This window comes from Falco cherrug, chromosome 4 (assembly GCF_023634085.1).
Source record: "Falco cherrug isolate bFalChe1 chromosome 4, bFalChe1.pri, whole genome shotgun sequence".
Classification (NCBI taxonomy): Eukaryota; Metazoa; Chordata; class Aves; order Falconiformes; family Falconidae; genus Falco; species Falco cherrug.
The window spans coordinates 98,032,530-98,047,970 of NC_073700.1; the positions used below are offsets into that span (position 1 = coordinate 98,032,530).

The 15,441-nt window shown below is 40.0% G+C and overlaps 1 protein-coding gene across 11 annotated transcripts in view; it reads left to right on the forward strand.

Moving 5' to 3' along the window:
* Positions 1 to 15,441, forward strand: part of TRAK1 (trafficking kinesin protein 1) — a 140,725-nt gene that overhangs the window by 83,435 nt on the left and 41,849 nt on the right. For 9 of the 11 annotated variants that reach the window (XM_055707006.1, XM_055707008.1, XM_055707010.1 and 6 more), the window contains one exon: positions 14,801 to 14,881. In XM_055707006.1, coding sequence (XP_055562981.1) covers positions 14,827 to 14,881 — 55 coding nt within the window. In that variant the 5' untranslated portion in view covers positions 14,801 to 14,826. Of the gene's footprint in view, positions 1 to 5,923; positions 6,172 to 14,800; positions 14,882 to 15,441 lie in introns of those variants that run through there. The other 2 variants (XM_055707011.1, XM_055707017.1) reach the window with 2 other exon arrangements.

Sequence of the window (15,441 nt, forward strand, 5' to 3'; positions counted from 1 at the left end):
GGACAAGATGAAGATAGTTAAAGAGCTCATTTCTCTGCTATACATGAACTCTCTGGAGCTCAGATGTATGCATGCATTCAATTTGTGAATCCCACCCAGTTCACCCTTTTTGGTAAATGTAACAGAGGAGAGTTGGTGGTACATTGAAACTAATTGGAAACCTCACAAGATACTATCCTACAGTATTATTTTTCTGATTAATTTGTTCATACATTTTTTTATCAGAGCTGCTGAGACTCAGATTTCCATGTAAAAGATGTGACTTCATCTCTTTTCCTTTTTTTAATAACTATTTCAGCAGCATGTGGTTTCTTGCTCTTCAGAGAAAAAAAGCCCTCTAAAATTACATCAGGCTATAATGCTATCATTTAACTTAATAGGTAAAAAAGTGACTCTCACTGTTACTTCAGATTTAATGAACCAACAGAGTAATGATGTCTTCAAATTGGGTTTGGTGGCAGTTATTTTTTTTTAATACCTTGCAAAAAAATTAACATGCTCAAAATTTGCCATTTATAAATCTTTACAAAGACTTTCTAGGGTTGGAGTAATGAATTAATCCCTTTAGGTAAGGTCCCCTACAGAGTTTATTTTTGGTAGGAGTAGATGGAAATAAGACAATAAAATGTCATACTGTTTGAATAGCATTACAATAAAATTAAACTTCTGTAAATAACAACTGTTACACTGTGCTTTTTAAATAATTTTCAAGTATAACATTTTATAATATGAGCAACGGTTGTCACCTTACTTGGCATTAATTAAATATATTGCGTAGGTGGAATGCGAAGGGGAAAGAGCTGGGTGTGTACTTGGGTAGGGAAGTAGCTATTTTCACCTCAGACTTTGAGACTGACAGAACCAATGATAAAAGAAGAAAAGATAAAACTTTTGTAGACATCTATCATGAAAGGAAGCAGTATAAAAGTCTAGGTTCATCTAGATGTTTGGGTGTTTTAGACAAAACCAAATAGATTCTTAAAAAAACCCACATGTAATGCAACTCGGGTGAAAAAAACAATGCAACACCCCCCCCCCCCCCCCCAAACTACCAAACAACTAAATAAACAGATAAATAGATACCCATAGAAATCTTTATGAATAGCCTTCTCCCCCTGCCTCTTTCTTTAGCCATTTTTTTTATCCTCTCAATGAACAATGCTTTGTAGAGAAGTCCAGGTTGACTTTGGCTCAAATTACTTTTCTTGTGGTTTCTTCCATTACTCGTTTATTTCTAGCTGAACAACTTCATGCTAATGCCTGAGAGTTCATTGCCTACAATTCCAGGTGACTTTGTGTATGTGCAATTGGCTCTTTTCTCCTGCTTTTGTGGGCCTTGAGTTTCAGCAATTCTTGTGGAGAAGATGGTGCTTTTTCCTTTTTTCCCTGCCAATCCCACTGTGTGCCCTGTTCGTTACACATGCTGAAGCTTCTAACTGCTTTTATGTTTGCTTGAGCAACTTTATCTCACTCTCTTTGTCATTCCAGCACACCTTATCCTGGTTTTGCTCTTCTCTAACTTTCAACCCCTACCTGTATTTTCTTCCTGGTCTCGTTGAAATTTTTTCATCACGTGATCACATGTTCTGTTTGCAGTTACTGTTTGGAGCTTTTCTCTGTTTTATTTTCCACTGCACTGAAATAATTATCAGCAAGCTCCCTAACTTTCTTTTTCATTGAACAATAATTAATAATGTTAAGGTTTGTTCTCCTTGACCTCTCAGCCACTTTAAGAATGTAAGAATGATTACTTGCCTTGCCTATATTGTGCCTTTACAGATGTAAGACTGCGTCCTGGTTCCCCTCTGCTCCCCCCCACCACCCCACTCCCTTTTTTTTTAAGTCACTCCTTTAAGGTAGCATTAGAAGAATATTTTGTATTCCCTGCTGCAGCTCTTAAGAGTTCTTGGTTCTCCATGTTTCTTCTCTGTGCACCTTAATTACGGGTAACCTTGCAAACACACCTCTGTCATCTCTTTGGGTGGCACAGTCAACCATTTTCCTTAAAATCCGCTTCCCATGACATCTTACCCCATACAGCAGGAGTTTAGCTGACGGTTGGGCATTTATGATGAATCATCGTCTCCCTCATATATTAGCCTCTTTTGTCTCTGGCCCTGTGGACAGAGTAACCCTGGTGTTACTGTGGGTGTTGGGTGGACGCTGACTTGTGGCATCTAATGCTGTCTAAATCTGTGAGAATCTTACAAATGCCTGTTGCATCCAACCTCTGAAACAGCCCTTGCTCTATAGGTATGGGGCTAAAATTCTCATTCAGGTTGTTCTTGTTTTGCTTCTGTGTCCTGTATCTCTATACTTGATAAATATGGTTGAATTTTGCTTATATTCATGTAATCATTGATACCATTTCCTAGTTTTCTGCTTTTTGCTATGTCACTTCTTGTTCTTTATTCCTCCATTGACTCTCTATTCAGTCAGACCTAAGCTACTTGTACTTGTATGTTACCTCTATGTATTTCAGTATGGAGGTATCTTTCCTCTTTATTCTGCTCACCTGCTGAATTTCCAGGTAGGCTTTTTCCTACTTCATCCCATTTTGTTTCATTTTTGCAAAAGTAACATGCTGTCCTTTTGGTTGAGTTGACAGAAGATAATTTGGGTGGGATTTTGAAAGAGTGGGAAACATGCAAAACCTGTGAAAATTTAACAAGCTAACTTTACTTGACTGAGCAAAGCACATGTTCAATGACCAATTTATCTTCCCTCCCTGAAAAGCCCACCCCAAAACACCCACATTTCTTCAACATATTTAAAATCCGAGTGCTGCCGTTTCAGGTGTTGTTTTTAGGATTTGTTTGCTTACAGAGACTCTCTTTGCAGCATTGTTATTATTAGTTAATTGTGGTCAAAATTAATGTGGTTAATTGTGGAAAATTTTATTGATAAGGAAAGGTTAGAATTATTTGAATACATTGGAGTTCCTTGGAAATAATGACTCAGGACATGAGGGTTTGTTTGTGTTGTGTCCAGCCTCACCCTTCTTCAAACGAGCTCCTAGTTCGCGTGTTTGCCGTTTGATCGCAAAGTTGCTGAAGGCCATCTGTACCTTAGTGCAAGCTTCGCATGAGGAATGTGCATCTGTGTGCTTTAAGGATTGCAGCTCACTTAGCAAGCTTCCTGAAGGAAGTTAAATGTCTTTCGCCGCTAATGCAGAGCAGTGATTGCAGCAAATATGCCAATTTTACTTTGCAGTGGCAACCCGTAAAAATGTGTGTTCATTCTGGTATATTCTTGAAGTTCCTGAGTATGTATTTATAGGAAATATTAAAAATCACTTTTGACTCTTTCCTGATTAGAAGGTATATTTTCAGAACCATATGCAATGTAGCTTTTCCCCTCCTCCATAGCTGCTTATTGTTTGGTATCTGTTGGAAACCTGGCTCTTAGTCTTTAGAAAGTCAATATTCCTGCACTATTAGAAGGACTTAATGCAGAATAGCACTGAAAATGAGTTGATAGTGTAAGGGTGGGGTACACATTCCTTCTCCACCCATTAGTAATTTGCATCAGCATTTTTCATACACTGATATCAAAGTGGGCATTGCAACACTTATCTTCCAGCTTTTGAATGTCAGAGTCCTCCTGTGTGGCATGAGTTCACATGAGTCACAGTTCAGAAGTCAGCTTGTGGAAATACTCATTTATTCTCCTTATATTGTCATTTAGCCTGGAGAGAAGGTGGCTCAGGGGAGACCTTACCACTGTCTACAGCTACCTGTAAGGATGCTGTAGTGAGGTGGCTGTCGGTCTCTTTTCCCAAGCGACCAGTGATACAAAGAAGACAGGATAGTAGAGAGGAGAGGAGAGGAAGCGGTCTCAAGTTGCACCGGGGAGGTTTAGGCTGGATATTAGGAAAAAGTTCTTCACCAAAAGGGTTGTGAAGCATTGGAACAGGCTGCCCAGGGAGGTGGTTGAGTCACCATCCCTGGAGGTATTTAAAAGACCAGTAAACGTGGCACTTAGGGACGTGGTTTAGTGGTGGGCTTGGCAGTCTTAGGTTAATGGTTGAACTTGATGATCTTCAAGGTCTTTTTCACCTTAACAATTCTGATGCTATATGTATCTTGGACAGCAACGTGCATGTTTTCAGTGTATCACCCACTGCCCTGCTCTCCTTTGTAAGCTAGTTGGTTAGCTATAGTGAACACTTGCCAGCAATATTAAACCCATAGTATGTCAACAGGGTTGGCAGGGGTGGACTCCTCTGTCCCTAAGTTTAAAAAGGTGCTACTGGCATTTTTTTTAAAATGAGTTTGTTTTGGTTATTCTCTGAACTTCCATTCTCTAGCTATTACTAAAATGTGATAAATTGACACTGGATGGCAAGTAGGTACTTAAGACTCTTACTGTCTTTTTTTATTTTATTTTATTTTAAAGAGTTTTGATTCACTGTTACAGGGGAGAAATGAAGACACAGGAAAGCTCTAAGGAGCCAGAAACTAGAAGTAAACCCTATTACATTGTTATTAAAATTGCATCTTTTAATGTCATGATAAGTGGAGAAAGGGACAATCCCATTTTTTCCCAAAGAGTTCTTGAGGCTATTGCTGCTGCTGAATATTGCAGTAAATTTTGGCAAAGGTCAGGTTAAGTTGGAGTAGTAAGGTCCTTCTTTATTCAGAAATGAGTGTTCCTTTCCTCAGCAAGCACTTAATGTATTTCATATCCTTTGGCTATTTTTAATATAAACATTGGTACAGTGTTTGTATATAAATATTAAGAGTTTAAAACATAAACCAGAATAATTTGTTGTGATTGTATAAAACAAGTTCTTTCCCATCTCGTAGTGCCTGGTACTCTCACACCACTGGAGAGGTGGTAGTCGAGAAATTGTTTCTATGTGATCCTAACTGTTACGTTCCGCTGGCTTGTGGTGCTTGGCTCCCTTCCTCCCCAGCAGTTAGGGCCCCTCGGGGGGTGATGAGCTGCCCTTGGCTTGCGGTGCCCCCATTTTGCCTGCCATAGGAATGCCTTCTGCAAGCAGCAAAGGGCACCTCTTTGCCATTGAAAAGTAAGGGAGGCAACCTGGCAAACATTAAATATCTACAGCCGCAGAAAGTTAAATAAGAAAGTTAACCTGCCCTATGTCTGTAGTCAAGTTTAGCAAACAATCTGTTGGAAACCAAGAGGTCTGAGCACAAGGAGGGAGTTTTCTTTGTTGTTGAACAAAGAGAGACGTCCACCCTTGAAAATGCATTAGGGTGCCCTGTGTGGACTTGAGGTATTTTGTTTCCCCACAGCACACAGTAAAGGCGACTGTGGAAAACGTGTTTGACAGCTGATGTGATATGTCATTTAAATGCTTGGTACAACCATAGTATTTTTTTGAAAAAGCAATAAAAAAGCTCCCTTCCCCCCCAGCCTGATTCTTTGCACAGTGGTGTCAGTGCAGCTGGACTGCTGTGCAAGAGCCAGACTCTTCTGCGCAAGAGCCTCAGCCTTCGAGACCTCTCTGCTGGGTGGGATTGGCCATGTGCGCAGGCTGTGGCTGCTTGCTGCTCCCCTGAAATCTGTTACTTGCAGCATTGGGCAACTTGAGAGGTGATTAAACTCCGTGAAGGTGCACACCCTTCACTAGGTGTGACAGTCGGAGGCTGGGTCGGGCTGTGCTGCCGAGACACTTGCAGGAAGCTACCACTTCACTTGGACGAGCAGGGGCAGAGGAGGGAGAACCTTGTTGACTGAGGAGTTCCGAGGACGTGGGTTTTCAGCCCACTTACTTTGTCTGGAATATGCTGGTGGAGCTGTTGAGCAGAAGCAGGCTGCCCTCAGAGCTGGTATGAGGAACAACATAAATCTTCTAGCAATTATTAGACAGATGGTCTCTTCCCTCCTCCACCCCATCTGTACAACAGAAAGCTGTTGTGCTAAGGACAAATACTCAGTTGCTCAGGAGCTCCCTGGCTGAGCATGTGAGTGAGGAAAGATGGTATCCTGCTTTGTGGAGACCTCGCTTTGCTCTCCCCCAAAATACAGCCTCCGGGGGAATGACTTCCCATCTCCTGTGAGACTAAGGCATCATATCGTGTCTGTTTGGGACGAGTTCAGCAATGTCAGTGAAGGAAGAGGAAAGCTTTGAATATGATTATGAAAAGGAAAGTAGGAGAGAAGGCACATTTAACAGGCAGAGCCTTGATATCTTGGAAGAAGGTACTTTTCACCTTTTGATTTTAAACTTTTACGGTAGTAGCAGATGGCAACGTATAAGTTATTTGAGTGATGTTTGTGGATTTAAATCTACTAAATTTTACTTTTTTTTAAATGTGTAGCCAGTATGTTCAGATGGAATACTAAGAAGATACTCATGAGCAGGATGGATCTTGATTTATATACACTACTTTAAAGAATAAATACATTATCAAAAGATATAGACTATGCAATATCTTTCTAATAATGAAACTGGATTTGGGAAATTATCTTTCTTTGGAATTGTACGCGGGTTTTGTATGTACATCTTGTGTGTGTGTTATGAAGCTGTGTGTGTTGTCATTAGGTACTTCTAAAAATGAGTAGAGCAAACAGAGCAACAATTTTGTGCTTGTCCATGAACTTGAAAGCGAACAAACAGAAAAAATCCAAGTTTTGGGTCTTGTGATTTAATCTTGCAACAAAACAAGCAACTGAACAATCTTGTCCTGCTTTGTGGAAATAATGGACATCTGCGTTCTGCAGGCAACTGGGCCGTTGGGGTGGGAGTGTGAGTGTATGTGCATTGCAAACCCTCCTGTGCACCTGCTGTATGCTGTGCACTGGCTGCTTCCCACCAGTCTGGCCATCTTTTTCAGGGCTTCAGGTGCCAAAAGTTAAATGTACCGTTTATATGATTTCATGTGCTGTAAATTTTGCTTGAAAATAGCAGCTTTACGCTAGAGAACTGTTACTTCCAAATACACTATCATAAAGCTGGTGTAAAGGTACTTTGAAAGATTTGTCAGCGCAGAGGATGTGACGTGCTGTGCATTTATACCCTTATGTACCTTATAGGAAAGAATTCCTGTGTCCAGAGCCCCAGTGGATGAAATGTGCTTTTTGAATCTTGTTTCATAGGTCTTTCCTGTAAAGATCTCCTCAGAATCACATATTCCACCTGGATTTTAGTCATACTTGGTCAATAAACCATCCGTCTCTCCTGTTGTGGGTCTCTGAAGGAAGCTGAGCTAACCTGTGTGCCTCTGCAAAGTGGAAAGGTGCTGGAGAGAATGCTGGTAGAAGGAAACTTAAAACTAGGGATTGGAGTGGGGAGGAAACTTATAAGAGAGGCCAACCAACACTTTCATATTTGATTCCTGGGGTTTTTTTAGTGATTAAATGGTTGCTGAAATGTACATCATGCTGTTCTTATTCTTCTTGTTGACTTTACCTTTTGTCCAGATCTAAGTAGTCTGAAGCTGTTCTTGTTGATTTTGAGAGAAAAAAAGAAAGCTTAGTTCCATCTGGGATAAATTTAGCCCTGTCCTTCTACAGTACCTTCCCTTCAAAAGCTCAGTATGTATTTGAAATGCCTTCTAAAGATGCTTTCTCTCCTCCACCTATACATTCAGGTCACCTACACAGTTAGTGTAGTAGTGATACAGGTGCACGAAAATGATGTATGGTATTTCTATGTATCTTTGCATGTGGGTGCACTTAGGAACGATAGTATTTTTCTTGGGGATGAGGTAATTCGTTCTATAAGTAGAGCAGATGGAAACACCAGCCTTTTCTTGCCGAACAAAAGAAGCATTCTAGCCATATCTGGCTATACATCTGGTATCAGAATGGACGATCTGAGAATATGGCTTACTTTAATCATTTATACTTATTGAAAAGAAGGGGAAAAATAGTGTGATTAAGACTCTTTAATTGTTTGGCCTATTCCACAGGCAGAACATGTACTCACTACTTGTCTGTTATTTCTGTGGTCATTTTGATGTTTTTTTTCCTGTCCCAACATGTAGGTCCTGTGACTGCCCTCAGTCCTGTTTAGAGATCCTTTGTCCCAGAACTAGTGGTGTACACTTGGCGGAGTTGCAGAATCGGTTCTCTTGATGAGTATGGGGAGCACCTTCATAAAGGTCTAGACAGAACAGTCCTAGAGTTAGTGCATTGCTTTGGAGTTGTAAGTTCTCCTGACAGCAACATGTTTACTCTTCATTTGATAAGCTGGTCTGTGAGCTGCCTACAGTGAAACTTTGTGCAGGGATATCTGCTGATAGACTCCTTAGGTTTTGTTCATAAAAGAATCTGAGTTGTGAAAGGACAGCCTGTCAGTTTTCTTTGGTTAGTGATTTGTTTGGGTCAGCTAATTCTGAAACTGGGCTGTGTTTTGATTCTTGCTTTTGCAGGTGGGACAGGAAAAGACTATTAGCTGTTTAGGACCTATGATAGCAGCTAGCCATTACTGTTTCAATTTACTAATGTAACAGAATAAAAGTCCTTGTCTAAAGTACTGGGTAAATGCAGGCTAAGACTCTAGCTGAAGTTTAATTAAAAAAAAAAAAAGAAAAAGAAAAAAGTTAAATCTCAAGTTCAGGCACTCTGGGGTCTCACTTGCAGGAAAAGTAAAATGCTTGGTTTGTCTTACAAAGACATTGAGTAGAATGGAGGCCATACAGGGCTCTGGAATCTTCAAACACTGAAGCAAAGAAAATGGAGACTAGTATTTCTTGAAAACTTTGGCACAGCCAATCCCTCCCAAAGAGTTGGAATAGGAAAAGGTCACGTATTTAAATGAGGGAGACCATGCAGAAAGATTTACAGTCCAGATCCTGATTTAAGCCTTACACCCATTTATTAGTTGCAAGGACTGCAGTCCAGACATGTCTTGACAGGAAATGGATGGAGGAGAATGTCAAGACAGTAATTCAATGGCTAATAATCAGCAATCCTGCACAAAAAGTTTTACTTTTAACAGAAGAGTTGTGCTGAGTTGTATCAGTGAACGGTGTGAACATTGCATTGAGGCGATGGTGAGTTCCCTCCGGGTGCTTTTCCTTATCTCCTTGGTTTCACTTTGTGGCTGTATTTTCTAAGTTACCTCATTTGATCTGTGTTTATGCTAATAGAAGGAGCAAGTGTGTGATGTTCTTGATGAAATTGCCTTTAACCTGATTCTTCATTCATCACAAGAAAATTTGGTGCAGTTCTTGCCTTGCTTAGAGGAAGTACTTTGAAATGGCTGCCTACCTGTGTATTTGACATAAGCTTTAGAAAAGAAAGAACAGCAAAATGTTTTCCCGAACCTGAGATTAAGTAATAGTGTAGGTTTGTATGTGAGGCTTTAACTGTGTGAGAGAAATGGTAGTGAACAAACACCCTTCAAAACATAGCTTAAATGACAAGATAAAATGTCTTCTTCAAGAAGAATCAGTAACTGCACCTTAATAGTAAAAGATTAATTTGCAAACTATGCCATTGAAATGACAGTAAGTGAAGCTGTAACATTTAAAAAAAAAAAAAAAAAAAAAAAAGAAGAAAAGAAAAAAATCTGTTGGCATTATCTATTGAACTTAAGGTAGTTATTTTTCACCGCACTAATATGGCCTTGCTGATGGAGTATGTATTGCTCACAACTTTGCGTTCTTCCAGACTCCTCCATGGATCTCGCCCACAGTGTGACTTGACAGTTGTGAAGCAGTTGGCAGGCTGTGACCACTCTTTATCCCCGTAACCAGGGTCACAGCCACCCGCTGAACTCCAGATCTGCCTGCTGGAGGGACTGGGCTGCCTCTGTGCTTGGAGGAGTGGGGGTGGCTGGAGGAACTGCTGGCGTGTTGGGTCAAAATTTGGACTTATAGCAAGTCATGCCTCAAAAGTACATTTTATTTTATTTTTCACACTCCAGTGACAACAGTCACTTAAAATTTTTCAGCTCTTCAGGTGAATGTGTTCTCTTAGGGCCATCTCAAACATGAGGGGCAACAGCGTGCCTGAAGCCTCTGCTCCAGCTTAGCCAGGGCTGCCAGAAGGTCCTCTTCAGTGGAGGAAAAGCTACTATTTTAATCTTTGAACATGTAAAATCCTGCTACTCTGGGCCAGTAACAGAGCTGATGGCATGTTTTAGGTACCATTTTCCCAAGTCTGTTTGAAAGGGAATATATATAATATGGCAGAGTTTCAGAATTCCTTATGCGCTTGGCTCAGGTTGGTGCAGTGCTTGCAGTAACTAGTGCCAGAGCATAGCTGTCAGTGGCTCTAGAACTGAATCTGTGATTTTAGCAAGTGCTTTATCCTCAGAGTGCAAAAGTAGCCTTTTGGAAATGAAACCCTTGTGAGCTGAGGAGTCGGAGTCTGCCGGGGTCCCTGACTACTGATGTTTGCCAGGTGGTACCTGGCAGTGGGGAGCGTGGCTGGCCAGTCAGCGTTACTGCCCGTGGTCCGTGCATCTCCAGTGCGCGACATTCAGCATGCAGGGAACGTGCCACTGTGTTGCCAGTGCTCGGGCAGAGCTCTGAGCAGCAAGGAGGCAGACACAAGCTGTTCCTGAGGCAGGGCTTCTCATGACTGAGCAAGAATATATAGGCCTTGCAATAGTTAAAGGCTTTGGGTAGGGCACTGTTGAGAATGTCCCCCGCTGCCACCTTGCCTGTAACAAGCTTCAGTATTAAAATTGCCAGAGATCTGTGCTCCATGAAGAGTATTCCCTTATCCTGGTGTAGTTTCCAAGAAAATAAATTTTGGTAGTAGGGAAACCCCCATGCCCTAGGGCCTTCTCTGTTAGACTCTATATACAGGTCAGTATTATCTGCCTAAAGCCTGAAACTTTACTGTAACATCTTATCCCCCTTCTGTTTCCCAGTAGTTGAAAATAGATGGGAAGAGGTGCAGTGGGAGCTGGGCTTTCCTCTTCAGACATGGCTGCTCTCTTTTAGTTATTTAGTTTGTCCTGATTGCTAGGTCTCAAAAATGATGGGGGGATATGCCTCAAGGAGGGATGCAGGGAGCAGGGGCTGAGAACACTTGTGACTGCTGGCTCCTGTGATTATCTTCCACACACCACCCCCCCCCCGCCCCTTCCATCTGAATCCCCCGTTCGGTAGGTGGTGGCTCACTGCAGCAGCTCCCAATAATGGTATTCTTGCTTCCCTTCACTTCTATGGCTGTTTCCTGTTCCTGGAAACAATTTTTCTCTAAGTAGCATGCTAAATGGCTGTGTAGTTTTCGGGGAGCAATCCAGGAAGGTACATACTTTCCTCTCTTCTCCCTGAGCATCTTCAGCTTGGGAATTGGTGCTTTCTTCAGTGCAGTGCTCAGAGCCTGAAAGAAGCTTCCAATCAGGTGCTGCATTAGATAGGTGATGAGAGAGAAATCCAGAGTATACTCATCCTTTCAGCTATACTCACGTTGGGAAACACAGGAATGTGAGTACCCATACATTTTCAGGCTTTAAGAGGGTATGAGGATGGTGCTTTGTATTTAAAGTTAGAGGAAATACTTGATCTCTGTTGCATTTATCCATATTTGAGTTTGTCTGTTAGGAAAAAAAATCAACCACCAAACCAAATACTTTGAACTGCAAATGTGTCCCTGATAGCATGTATTTAATGCTGTTATGAAAATAGTGTAACAGAAGCTTTCTCTGTTGTTTGTTTCCTGGTTTGGATCTGTGACATTACTTTCAAAGCAGTTACCAAAACATGTTTTCTAACTCTGCGTCTCTAGAATTCTATGGTTGTTCCACTTGCGGTAGACTTTTTGGAAAAATATTGTTACTCTTCCTTTCTTTGTCTAGCAGCCCTCTCCATAAACTGAGAGGTGCAAAGTGTATTTGATTTGAATGTTTGCATGTACCCATGCGTTTAGACACTGCTCTTCCTATCACCCTCAGGCGAACATACTACTGATTTGCAAGTGAGTGAAGAGAGGTCAGTAAATTGGCACTGTGGGTTTTGTATTACAGAGCATTGCCCTTCATTTGCTCTTGTTTTATCTTCACAGTAGTGTTACCGCACTCACATACTCATCGGAAACTCCAGCAGGCTAGAAACATACTATGCAGAATCCATGAGAGATGTGATGGGGTTTTTTTCCCATCCATATTTCACTGATCAGGGCTCAAAATGTTTATTCAAAATAGTGTGTCTTTTTTCACTGGTAGATTTTGTGAACACTAAGGAAATAAAAATCGCTGCACTAGCAACTGACCAAATGCTATCTTGTAATCCGTGGGGGAGGAATAATTACATACTTTGACAGTGTTTTGAAGTGTTTTTTTAAATGCTGTTTCTCAATTGCTTTCTCTCCCCTCACTTTTCACCTTCTCTTTCCACAAGCATTGATTTCTGAGTGATGGAGAGCAAGGCATCTTTGCAAGTTTGCCCTCCTTCCAAAAGGAAAACCTTCCTTTTAGTTAGTAGCACTGCGCTTCTGCTGTGTTTTGTGTTTAGTTGCCCAAAGGAGGTAGTGGAGTGAAGGAGGCATTTTATTATATGCAGTCTGTTGAAGTTTGTTTCCACTTGGATGTTGAAGAGGATACACAAGTTACCATTTCTGCTTTGAAACCCTTCCACGTTGGCAGAGTGATATATGAAGGCCTCTGTTTAAAAAATAATGGCCAACAGTATTGTGATGGAAACTTGGAGATATAAAAGCTATTGGTGACCAGGTCGCTACTGCTTTGCTAGTAATAAGTCTGTTGTGGTAAGGCTGTGGTGTTAGCCTGCCAGGTTAAAGATTAAATAGCAAGGTCCAAAGAAATAGCCAACTGAGCAGCCACGCAAATGAACCTTTATCACTTTCCTAGATGAGTGACTTTATTCTGTCTGTGGGAGCATTGTCCTTTTACCAGTTTGGATGTTAGGAAGTTTATATGTTCACCTGAATTGGGATGGCATGGTGGTTGCCATAGTCATAATCAGTGGTGATTATTAGTGCTAGGTACAGAGTTAAAGTGAGCTTGCTAATGATAATCTCAAACATTATTTTATAGTAGTAAGGGAATGCTGTAACCAAAGGAACTATTTAGTGTACCATTGTTTTGGAAAATAACTTGCTGGCGTCAGGGCTTGTGATAGATGCTTTTATGGCACAATTTATGATCTTACCATGTCTTAAAAAAATTTGGTTTATGGCAATGTTTGTTTGGGTTTTTTTTGTATTGTGAATAGTCTTCTGGATGTGTCACCATCTGTCTTCATGTGAAGTTTTTTATGGAAAGCTTCTGTTTAACCTCTTTGTTTATTATAGCTGATGTTCTCTGCAAGTTACTTCATTTTTTTTCTGTGGAATCCTGATTAGTCTGCTTTTGACTGACATAGCTTGTAGTTTACAGATGCACTGTATTTTTGTCTGTGCAGTGGTATAGCTATTTTTTATATTGGTATGTAATGTCAGATTATTACTTTAAAGCGTAAGAGTTTTTACTGTTATCCCTTTCAGACTTAATTATTTGGATAAGTGTAATTATCTTTTGAATACTTTTGATTGGCATCTTTTGGAGTTCACTGGCACTGCTGATGTCCCTAAATACTGTAAATGTTTTCAGGATTTGATCCTCAAAAATAAAATTTGAGAAACAGGAAAATAAACATTGTCCTTGTTGACATAGTTTAAGAACTTTCTGATGTTTAAGTATGGAAAAAAACCCAACCTCTAGCATTGCAACAGGTATCTAAGTACTGTTGCATTTGGTCCATTATGGGTGTGCCTTTAGAAGTGATCAGCTGTACATTTGTGTATATGTAGGTTGTTATTTATAAATTGGGTAGTGTTGTTTCCTTAGTGTGACAAACTGTCTCCTGGTAATGTTACTGTACTCAGTACCCTCCCGCCCCCCCCCCCCCCCCCCCCCCCCCCCCCCCGTTTAAATCTTATTAGACCTTATCTGTCTCTCCCCCCACAGCCTTAATGCACGCTAGGGCAACATCAGCTAATCTGTCAGATGGAGCTTTAACTGACATCATTGAAGATAAATCCCCTAAATAGCAATTCGTGCTACAGCAGCCTGGTAACTCGTAGTACATATGATCAAGGGAACTTCATGAACAATCCCTTTTTCCCAGAACTATGGAGTTTGAAAAACAGGTGTAGCTGAAAATGGAACGAATATAAGGGTAGAGGAGAAAGTGCTCTTTTCTCCTGTGATCATTAGTGGATTTTTAGAAAGCTTGCAAACTTTTAAATAAGTCAATATAGCTTCTTAAAGGTGGTAGACTAAACTTCTGCCTACTTTCTTCAGTATAAAAAACTTGTGGTTCCACCTTAGTGATTAATCAACTCATCCAGTCCAAGTAAATATCTCTCATGAGCAATATTGTGGCCACTGTGGTGTGTTCTGGGTATTATAAGAATATTATTTGCATGCCTTCTGTATTTACTTTGCTGTCTCATACAGTAGAACCCAGTTCTTATCAACTTTATATGACATAGTATCTTCATGTTGAACAGTGTTACTAACCGTATTTATTCATGGAGTAACAAAAAATTATTGCACATAATACAATGACTAAGTGATGTGATAGAAACTGAATCATGTATTTAAGAATGTCTATTTTCATTTCTTCCTTGATGTTTTTTTTTAATAAACTCAAGATACTCCTTCAGACAAAAGATTTAACATTTTAACTGTTTGTTCTGTCACTGAAAAAAGCAAATAGTGATTACAAAAGAAAAACACTTGCATTCTCAGTTTAACTTGAAGCTTTGATTATTTTTCTGAGGTTTTTTTAAGCTTTTGATATACATACCCAAAAGTTGAGATAAGTATTTTCAAGATGAAAACTTATGCAAACTCAAACTCTTAAGAGTATTTTCCCTTTAACAGTGTTACCAATATAATTAATGTTTTATTTTTTCCTCACAGTTTTATGTGCTGAAAGAGTGGGCCAGATGACTAAAACATACAATGACATAGATGCTGTTACACGTCTTCTCGAAGAGGCAAGTATTACATCTCTTTAAGGACCCATTCACAGTATGAGACACTAGTACAGAAATTATATGGTACCTCTAGTACAGATGGTTGGTAGACTGTCCTCTAGTGAGTAGGGATAAGTGCTCTGAGTGTATGTACACTTTATCTCATTGGTAAGGTAAATATTCTTTCTAAATAAAGGTTATTTGTTTACCCCAGTCATATAGATTCATTACTTATGCTTATTTTTCAGTTGAGGCCATTTAACTTGCTATGGTCAAATAATTGACATAACGAATGAGGAGGAGGAGAGTGGAGGGAGTTGTTTTAAAATGACATGCACATTTACAGTACATGTAAAGCTAATAGTATAATTATTGATGGATTTAGTCTTTTTAAAAAATAAATTTAAAAAGGCTCACAAATAGTCTTACATTCATAATCATTAGCTCAGATAATGTCTTTCTAGAGAAGTGCATTGACACACAAAAAAAAAAAGTGTAATATCCCATTTGTCTCCAAACCTTTTCTTTTTTGCCTTATATTTGGTTGTTTTGGGTTGGTATTTTTTGGTTTTTATATTAAATACC